We start from the raw sequence: 10511 nt of genomic DNA, 5'->3' as shown, positions 1-10511 counted from the left end.
TCTTATATAGTTGAAGCATAACACAAGGGCAGGAAACTATGGTCCTCAGATGTAATGTGGACTCCAACTCCCTCCAGCCCCAGGCAACATGGCTAATGGTTAGGTGCAATGGGATCTATACTCAAGCAACATCTGAAAGACCAGAGGTTTCTCAAAAAGAACATATTTTTAATGAAATCAGTGTCTATTTATGTAACCACTTAATAACTGCTTTTTAAAAAGACAATATCAATACCATACCAATAATGTAAGCTCATGATTGTATCTGACAAATTAAAACTCCGAGTACAGGCAGCTCCCTGTTTCCATATGCACAATATTAACAACCTAAATAGTCACTTTGGTGCTACTAATGCTCCACTTCACTGTGGAGGTACACTCTATTGTTTCTTGAAACAGATGCCAACAAGTGTCATGATGGAAATGCATTATTTTATTGGTTATGATAACAGAAAAGAAAAAGACAATATGCAATGATAATTACATTACAGATTAAGCAGAGCAAAACAAAAGCGGTTAACCAACGTAGTGTGTGTGTGCATGTGTGTGGGTGTGTGTAGCAGATGGGGCTCATCAACCTGGGAAGGTAGTCCTTTCAAACCTGGAATTTTTATTCTTTGCCTACATTTCTATTCGTACTTGACTACCCTAACTGATTTCAATAGGCTTTCCCCAAGCATGACCAAATTTGGATCCAGCTCTCAAGTGCTATATTTGGAAACAGTTGTATTTCATTAAAAATGACACATACTGGAGGTATAGAAATAGAATTGTTGATGGCTTATATTTCATGTATTTTCAACAAAGATTTAATCCTTTCAGGAAAAATAAAAGGTTAATACAGATAGCATCTTCCAACTAAGCAGATTTTCCATTACAATATTTAGGAATGATATGAAATAGTGCTGGGGGGGGGGTGTTCAATAAATTGGAGGAAAGATTCTGGCATACTACTAAACTGAATATTTGGAACACCCCACAGGCTTTGAAACAAAAACTGAAATCTTAAGCCCTAGCTATAGTGTTCCAAGCCCCCACATTCAATTTCCCAGCACTACTACAAGATAAATCCAAGGATTTATTGACATTAGTCTATTTCAGGACAACATTTTCTTCATCACTCTCTTCTGTAATGCCCCCTTCACATCTTTGTTCCTGAGGGTGTAAATCAGTGGGTTCAACAATGGGGAGAGAATGTTATTAAAGAGGGCAATCATTCTATCCTTGTTCAATGAGTAGCTGGAGAAGGGCCTGACATATGTAAAAAGACAGCTGCCATAAAAAAGCAAGACAACAGTGAGATGAGAAGCACAAGTTGAAAAGGCTTTCCTCATCCCATCTGAAGAACGCATTTTCAGAACTCTCAAGATGATGTGACTATAGGAAAGGAGGACACACATACCTGGTCCAAAGCCCATTACAGGACTAGTAGCCAGCATGGCAATAATACTGCTTGAGATGTCCCCACAGGAGATAGCTACAAGAGGAGGGATGTCACAGTAGAAGTAGTTGATCTTATTCATACCACAAAGGGGCAGGCGGAATGTGATAAGGGTATGAATGGTGGTGTTGAGTGAACTTGTGAACCAGGAAGCTGACACCAGTTGGGCACAGAGTCTGTAATTCATGACCACATTATAGCGGAGAGGATTGCAGATGGCAACGTAACGATCATAAGCCATGGCAGCCAACAGAAGGGTCTCAGTACCAATGAATAAGATGAAGAAAAAGAGTTGGACCTTGCATCTTTCATATGAGATGGCATTTCTTCCTGAAATCAGGTGCACAATTATCTGTGGAATAGTGGTTGTAGTCTGGCAGATGTCCAGGAGGGATAGGTTACAGAGGAAGAAGTACATGGGAGTTTGAAGGCTTGGTTCTATGGAGACAAGAGTGATGATGAGAATATTCCCCATCAGTATGAAGAGATATGTGATGAGGAGAAATCCAGAAAGGAGGAAACACCATTCATAACTGTTTGAAAATGTCAGAAGGATGAATTCAGATGGAGCAGTTTCATTACTGACATCCATTTTATTAGCTTCGTAAAATGATTTTTATCTAGAGACAGAGAAAAAATAATTTATTAGGTTTTTGGGGAGCTGGGGTAATTCAATGAACAAAGGAAGAAACATTTAAAACTCATGCTTGTTCCAATGTATTTACATCAGCCATACATAACTTAAGGCTCCTCTCTGAGTATTTCCAAATTGGGCACAACATTAAATCCTCTATAACATATCACTCTCTTAGTTAGAGATAATGATGATTAACATGTCACCCATGTGACTGGGTTGCTGCAGACACTCTGGGCAGCTGCCAACAAAATATTGAAAGCATAATAAACAATCAAACATTTAAAAAATCCATATGTGTCTTCTAAAAGTCACATAGTTGTTTATTTTCTTGACTTCTGATGGGAGGATGTTCCCAAGACAGGCAACACTACTGAACAGGCTTGATGGTGCAAGCTTAGTTCTGATCAAATCAGACTTGTTTTTTCTTTCCTTTTTAAATGCTCAGCAAGCTTGGAGATACAATCAGATTTATAGACCACTTAACAGAGAGTATCATAGTAGTGTACAATGTACTATAAAACACAGTAAAAGGGTGGAGGGTTGTTATATAATTCACCATGGTCAGATAGATAAATAGATGATAGATAGATGATAGATAGATAGACAGATAGATAGATAGATGATAGATAGATGATAGATAGATGATAGATAGATAGATAGATAGATAGATAGATAGATAGATAGATAGATGATAGATAGATAGATAGACAGACAGATAGATAGACAGACAGATAATAGATAGTTAGTTAGTTAGTTAGTTAGTTAGATAGATAGATAGTCACACTTCAGGGAATAATGAAGCAAACATGAATATTTTAAACTATCTCTGACCATTGCTTGATACTGATTGTCATGGAATCCTACAAAGCAGTTGCTCCAAAACTAAATGCCTTGCTGCAAACAAATAGGAGATTAAGACACCACCAGGAGAGCCAAAATGCGCCAGCTCTCATTTTTTATGAACAGCAAATCTGAGTAGGGGGATATATCCATGCCAGTTCTGTACAACTGAACAATTCATGAAGGTTAAAGCTATCCATGACTATAATGACTATCTTTCTGCCTCTGTTGTCAGAGGCAATGTGTGCCGTTGAATGCCAGTTGATGGGGATCACAAGTTCGGAGATTGCTGTTGCACTCAGCTTCTGCTTTGGGTATGCCTTTTGGTATCTGGCTGGTCACTGTGAGAACTGGATACTAGACTACAATGGTGCTGTACTCTGATTTGACATGGCTCTTCTTAGGTTCAATTTATCTTTAGAAAAGACGGTCTGAAGTATGTTTAGTATCACCTTGGCATTAAACATCATATTTGCATTGAGATGCATTTACATAAGACTGAGTTACCTGCAAGGCTTACCAATTAGAATCCTTTAAACTGTGTTTAAATCTTGGATTCCCAGATGGTGAGGTGACGTTCTTAATGAATATTTTCTTTGTGTTGCAGTTCATGGCAGTAAGTCAAAGATTGCAAACTGTCCTATTATCTTTCAGTGTTTGCTTTTATATATTTACAAGCATGCTAGTTGGGCCTCCCCAGTGTGGCGGCATGTGTATAAGTGTCTGGTGGTGGAGAACCAAGGGGAGTGTAGGAAAAACAAAATAAGAAACTATTCCCACTGGTATAAGTTTAATGATTCACATTATTTGGACATTTTTCACTGAAAACAAAGTTGACAAAGGTACTGTGAGGACACTTAGAAACTTTGAAGAGTTTGGGGCCATTTTGCCATGTGAGATTCCCACCCAACTTCAGGTTAAGAGTCTTACAGAGCTTACAAATGTATTCACCACAGATTAAACAGAGGAAAACAAAAGCATATTTGTGGATGAAGCAGATGGGGCTCATCAACCTGGGATGGTAGTCCTTATAGGAGAAGGAAAACTCTTATCCTAAGCCATTAACTTGTGGGATTTCTTTAGGAGAATAAAATATTAAGGAGTAAACCCTACACAAAGCCAGACTGGAGTCCCTAAGGCGATTGGATGGTACCTTGCATGCCTCCTTCTGGCAACTCCTGCAGCCAGGCTGGTGCCAAATGTTTTGCTCTGCTTTACTTTGGACCACATCAGTGAGGTCAATGGCATGGAGTCATGTCATCTGGGCAGCCCAGGACCTCCATACACACTGCCCTGGCTTGCACCCCAAGGAGGTTACTTTGGTGCCACTAATGCAGCAGTTTGACTTCACCCCCTAAGGCACACTCCATAGTCTCTCAAGACAGATGGATGCCAACAATGTTCTATTCCATAATATGATGCATCAAAATGAAGTCGGGGGGGGGGGGGGGGGGGATTGTGTAGCTGAATTGATCTGACAACCGTGCCAGAATGTCACAAACAAATTCCAACTATTTATGAATAAATTGCTTTTTGCTCCCCCTGTCTTATCAAATGAGTAATAAACAACGGCATGTTTTCAAATGTTTAATTGGAAGATGTTGCCACAGTATCTGTATTAACCTTTTATTTTTCCTGAAAGGATTAAATCTTTGGAGAAAATACATGAAATATAAGTCATTAGCAATTCTATCTCCATACTTCCAGTATGTGTCATTTTTGATGAAATACAACTGTTTCCAAGTATACCACTTGCACATCAATTTAAAATTACACAGCTGGATCCAAATTTGGTCCTGCTTGGGGGAAGCCTATTAAAATCAGTGGGACTTAGGTTAGTCAAGCAGGAATAGAAATGTAGGCAAGGAATAAGAATTCCAGGTTTGAAAGGTTACACACAGAATTCATCTGATTTGTTCTTTCTTAAAACATTATCACTACATATATCTGGATAATGATGATTAATAAAATTATTTAGCTTTCTATCTTGCGATTCCTCTTGAAGGAGTTCAGAGCAGGAAACAACAAGCAATAAAACTAAACAAAACAAAAATGTTTTTTTAAAAAATAATAAATCCCAACAGACATCTTGACTTAAAAGGCTTCCAGAAAGATGTTGTTCGGTTGGTGCCAAAAAACCCAAAGACAGATTACGTCTATTTAAAGCAGACACTTTTAGAAAGTAATGTGAACTGGGGGGGGGGGATCAAGTATGTAATGATAAGCCCTGGTATGCTACAATATTTAAGCCAATAATAACAGTATCATAAGTCAGAGAAAAGTGTTGGAGATTTTCCATTATTATATTTTTGGAAAGATATGAAATAGTGCTGTGCAAAAGAAAGAAAGAAAGAAAGAAAGAAAGAAAGAAAGAAAGAAAGAAATCCCCATCAATTAGAAAAAAAGTATTTGACATTTTTTTAAAGGGCAGAGAAAAATTCAGTGAAATACAAATATCGAGATATGGATGGTTTCTGATGTGCTTACTTTACTTTTGAAACAGTTGAAGAGGGTATTTGAATTTTGAGTTCTATGTACACTCTACAGAGCATTTTACCACTGGTCTGCTCCCTTCATCCTTGCAAAGTGCAGGAGTACCCACCATGAGGTAAAGCCTCAAGCTGAAATTATGAACAAATTTTCAGGTGCCCTGTATATGAAACAGAAAAATGTCACCATCTTTCTCTTTTGGGGGGAAGGGTGGGGAGGAAAGATTTTGGCATAATATTAAACTGAATATTTGGAACACCCCACAGGCTTTGAAACAAAAACTGAAATCTTAAGCCCTAGCTATAGTGTTCCAAGCCCCCACATTCAATTAAACAGCACTACTACAAGATAAATCCAAGGATTTATTGACATCAGTCTATTTCAGGACAACATTTTCTTCATCATTCTCTTCTGTAATGCCCCCTTCACATCTTTGTTCCTGAGGGTGTAAATCAGTGGGTTCAACAAAGGGGAAAGAATGTTATTAAAGAGGGCAATCATTCTATCCTTGTTCAATGAGTAGCTGGAGAAGGGTCTGATATATTGAAAGATAGAGCCACCATAGAAGAGCAGCACAACAGTGAGATGAGAAGCACAAGTTGAAAAGGCTTTCCTCATCCCATCTGAAGAATGCATTTTCAGAACTCTAAAGATGATGTGACTATAGGAAAGGAGGACACACATACCTGGTCCAAACCCCACTATGGGACTAGTAGCCAGCAGGGCAATAGTACTGCTAGAGATGTCCCCACAGGAGATAGCTACAAGAGGAGGGATGTCACAGTAGAAGTAGTTGATCTTATTCATACCACAAAAGGGCAGGCGGAATGTGATAAGGGTGTGAATGGTGGTGTTGAGTGAACTTGTGAACCAAGAAGCTGACACCAGTTGAGCACAGAGTCTGTAATTCATGACCACATTATAGCGGAGAGGATTGCAGATGGCAACGTAACGATCATAAGCCATGGCAGCCAACAGAAGGGTCTCAGTACCAATGAATAAGATGAAGAAAGAGAGTTGAACCTTGCATCTTTCATATGAGATGGCATTTCTTCCTGAAATCAGGTGCACAATTATCTGTGGAATAGTGGTTGTAGTCTGGCAGATGTCCAGGAGGGATAGGTTACAGAGGAAGAAGTACATGGGAGTTTGAAGGCTTGGTTCTATGGAGACAAGAGTGATGATGAGAATATTCCCCATCAGTGTGAAGAGATATGTGATGAGGAGAAATCCAGAAAGGAGGAAACACCATTCATAACTGTTTGAAAATGTCAGAAGGATGAATTCAGATGGAGCAGTTTCATTACTGACATCCATTTTATTAGCTTTGTAAAATGATTTTTATCTATAGACAGAGAAAAAAATAATTTATTAGGTTTTTGGGGAGCTGGGGTAATTCAATGAACAAAGGAAGAAACATTTAAAACTCATGCTTGTTCCAATGTATTTACATAAGTCATACATAACTTAAGGCTCCTCTCTGAGTATTTCCAAATTGGGCACAACATTAAATCCTCTATAAGATATCACTCTCTTAGATAGAGATAATGATGATTAACATGTCACCCATGTGACTGGGTTGCTGCAGACACTCTGGGCAGCTGCCAGCAAAATATCAAAAGCACAATAAAAAATCAGACATTGAAAAATTCTGTATGTGTCTTCTAAAAGTCACATAGTTGTTTATTTTCTTGACTTCTGATGGGAAGGTGTTCTCTAGGACAGGCAACACTACTGAACAGGCTTGATGGTGCAAGCTTAGTTCTGATCATATCAGACTTGTTTTTTCTTTCCTTTTTAAATGCTCAGCAAGCTTGGAGATACTATCAGATTTATAGACCACTATATCACAGCAGTGTACAATGTACTATAAAACACAGTAAAGGGAGGGGCGGTTGTTATGTAATTCAAAATGGTCAGATAGATAGATAGATGATAGATGATAGATAGATAGATAGATAGATAGATAGATAGATAGATAGATGATAGATAGATAGATAGATACATACATACATACATAGATGGATGATAGATAGTCAGACTTCAGTGAATGATGAAGCAAACATGAATATTTTAAACAATCTCTGAACATTGCTTGTTACTGATTGCCATGGCATCCCACAAAGCAGGTGCTCCAAAACTAAATGCCTTCCTGCAAACAAATAGGAGATTAAGACACCACCACGAATGCTTCCCCCAATGACTACAGTGACAGCACAGAGAAATAAAGAGCCAAAATGCACCAGCTCTCATTTTTTATGAACAGTAAATCTGAGTGGGGGGATATATCCATGCCAGTTCTGTACAATTGAACAATTCATGAAGGTTAAAGCTATCCATGACTATAATGACTATCTTTCTGCCTCTGCTGTCTGAGGCAATGTGTGCCGTTGAATGCCAGTAGATGGGGGTCACAAGTTGGGAGAATGCTGTGGCACTCAGCTTCTGCTTGGGGGGGTGCCCTTAGGTATCTGGCTGGTCACTGTGAGATCTGGATACTAGACTACAATGGTGCTGTACTCTGATTTGACATGGCTCTTCTTAGCTTCAATTTATTTTTAGAAAAGACGGACTGAAATATGTTTAGTATCACCTTGGCATTAAACATCAAATTTGCATTGAGAGGCATTTATATAAGACTGAGTTACCTGCAAGACTTACCAATTATAATCCTTTAAACTGTGTCTAAATCATGGATACCCAAATGGGGAGGTGACGTTCTTAATGAATATTTTCTCTGTGTTGCAGTTCATGGTAGTAAGTCAAAGATTGCAAACTCCTATTATCTTTCAGTGTGTGCTTTTATATATTTACAAGCATGCTAGTTGGGCCTCCCCAGTGTGGCGGCATGTGTATAAGTGTCTGGTGGTGGAGAACCAAGGGGAGTGTAGAAAAAACAAAATAAGAAACTATTCCCACTGGTATTAGTTTAATGATTCACATTATTTGGACATTTTTCACTGAAAACAAAGTTGATAAAGGTACTGTGAGGACACTTAGAAACTTTGAAGAGTTTGGGGCCATTTTGCCCTGTGAGATTCCCAGGTTAAGATTCTTACAGAGCTACATGGGTCACTGGATGACAGGACCAGTCATCCCTCGGCCCCACCGTTCTCTTGATGAAATAAGGTTTACGTATGTTAAACGTTCTGCACAACCTTATTGAAATCCTGAGTAAAAAGGCACTGGGAATGGTCAGCGCTATAAAGAGGGCCTCACCCTTATACCCATACAATAGGGCAAATGAACAGCTACGACATACCCTATACATTGTTGGAATCTCTCAACTAGGTCACCCAGTTAGACCCTGCATACTTAGCTTGCACCATGACAGAATTCAATGCTAGGCAACTCCTGGGCGTTTCCAACCTTAACAAAGTGCCATTTCAACTGCCCCACTTCTATGACAACTCCGATTAGCTGCAGTAGTCTCAATCCTTCATCCTTCCTAAGTGCCTGCATTTCCATCCAAGCTCAGAAGTACAAATCATAAGGTAAACTCTCAAGAGTCTTTTTCCAATCAGGAATCAAAGGGAGAAAGGGAGGCTGAGAAATCCTAAAGGAGCGTTGACTGGAAAGAAAATATTGGGCATCTTAGCAACAATCAAGTAACCCCAGAAACCTGCACCAACTGACATTCTAAACAAATCTTCAAGTGTACCAAATATGAAGCAGAAATATGTAACCTTTGGTGGTGTCCAGCCAAAAAACTTGATGGCAGGATTTTTATTTATTTTAATATTATTTTTTACAGCACTGTTTGGTATACAACCCTGATACCTTTTTGTACCATCACAATAAAATGAGATTCTGGGCCCTAGTTATGCTGCTCCAAACCCCAACTTCTACTCCCCGGCACAATTAAAAAGTAAAGCCAAGAATTTCATGGTATTTTCTTCATCATTCTCTTTTGCAGTGCCTCCTTCACATCTTTGTTTCTGAGGGTGTAGATCAGTGGGTTCAACAAAGGGGAGAGTATGTTGTTAAAAAGGGCAATCTTGCTATCCTTGCTGAGTGAGTAGCTGGAGAAGGGCCTGATATATTGAAAAATAGAACTGACATAGAAAAGCAAGACAACTGTGAGATGAGAAGCACAAGTTGAAAAGGCTTTCCTCATCCCATCTGAAGAATGCATTTTCAGAACCCTCAAGATGATGTGAATATAGGAAAGGAGGACACACATGCCTGGTCCGATGCCCATTACAGGGCTAGCAGCCAGCATGGCAATAATATTACCAGAGATATCTCCACAGGAGATAGCTAGGAGAGGAGAGATATCACAAAAGAAGTAGTTGATCTTATTGATACCACAAAGGGGCAGGCGCAATGTGAGAAGGGTGTGGATGGTGGCATTGAGTGAACTTGTGAGCCAAGAAGCTGACACCAGCTGGGCACAAAATTTGTAATTCATAACTACATTGTAGTGCAGAGGATTGCAGATGGCAACATAACGATCATAAGCCATGGCAGCCAACAGGAGTGCCTCAGCACCAATGAATAAAACAAGGAAAAATAGTTGCATAATGCATCTTTCATACAATATGGCATTTGTCCCTGAGATCAGATGAACTATTATCTGTGGAATAGTGGTGGTAGTCTGGCAGACATCTAGGAAGGATAGGTTGCTCAGAAAGAAGTACATGGGAGTTTGAAGGCTTGGTTCTATGGAGACAAATGTGATGATGAGAATATTCCCCATGAATGTGAAGAGATAAGTGATGAGCAGAAATCCAGAAAGGAGGAAATTCCATTCATTACTGTTTGAAAATGCAAGAAGGATGAATTCGAAAGGTGTGGTTTCATTACTGACATCCATTTTATTACATTAATAGATTGATTTTTTTCTGTGGACAGAAGCAAAAATATGTTATTTGTCGTGGTGATGCAGAAAATTTAATGAACAATGGAAGAAGTGTTAGACTTTTACTCTTTCTATGTAGCTTCAACTTGTTTCATTTTTAGCTATCTATATATTAATGTTGCAACCTGTGAGAAGATTAAGTTGATTTCCTGCAATTTCTTTCGCAACATTTGATCACAAATTCTTAGGATTGCTAAGGAGCTTTGACTAATTCTTACTTTTTTCAGAATATATTAATGTAA

General features: G+C 38.8%; 3 protein-coding genes across 3 annotated transcripts; all 3 read right to left on the bottom strand.

Moving 5' to 3' along the window:
* Positions 1–1097: 1097 nt before the first annotated feature.
* On the bottom strand, positions 1098–2033 carry LOC114582991 (olfactory receptor 5V1-like). The gene has a single exon (XM_028704337.2). It carries the CDS (start codon positions 2031–2033, stop codon positions 1098–1100), a length of 936 nt encoding a protein of 311 aa, XP_028560170.2.
* Positions 2034–5789: 3756 nt separating this feature from the next.
* Positions 5790–6725, bottom strand: LOC114582992 (olfactory receptor 5V1-like). Its single transcript, XM_028704338.2, has one exon. It carries the CDS (start codon positions 6723–6725, stop codon positions 5790–5792), a length of 936 nt encoding a protein of 311 aa, XP_028560171.1.
* Positions 6726–9291: 2566 nt separating this feature from the next.
* Positions 9292–10224, bottom strand: LOC114582993 (olfactory receptor 5V1-like). Its single transcript, XM_028704339.2, has one exon. The coding sequence runs from the start codon at positions 10222–10224 to the stop codon at positions 9292–9294; it is 933 nt and encodes a 310-aa protein (XP_028560172.2).
* Positions 10225–10511: the final 287 nt, after the last annotated feature.

The sequence above is a fragment of the Podarcis muralis genome, chromosome 13, assembly GCF_964188315.1.
Source record: "Podarcis muralis chromosome 13, rPodMur119.hap1.1, whole genome shotgun sequence".
Lineage (NCBI taxonomy): Eukaryota > Metazoa > Chordata > Lepidosauria > Squamata > Lacertidae > Podarcis > Podarcis muralis.
This window is presented reverse-complemented; position numbering and strand designations above follow the sequence as displayed.

Bases quoted from the DNA above. Each gene is read 5' to 3' on its own strand.
- LOC114582993 (XM_028704339.2), bottom strand. From the start codon at position 10,224: ATGGATGTCAGTAATGAAACCACACCTTTCGAATTCATCCTTCTTGCA.
- LOC114582992 (XM_028704338.2), bottom strand. From the start codon at position 6,725: ATGGATGTCAGTAATGAAACTGCTCCATCTGAATTCATCCTTCTGACA.
- LOC114582991 (XM_028704337.2), bottom strand. From the start codon at position 2,033: ATGGATGTCAGTAATGAAACTGCTCCATCTGAATTCATCCTTCTGACA.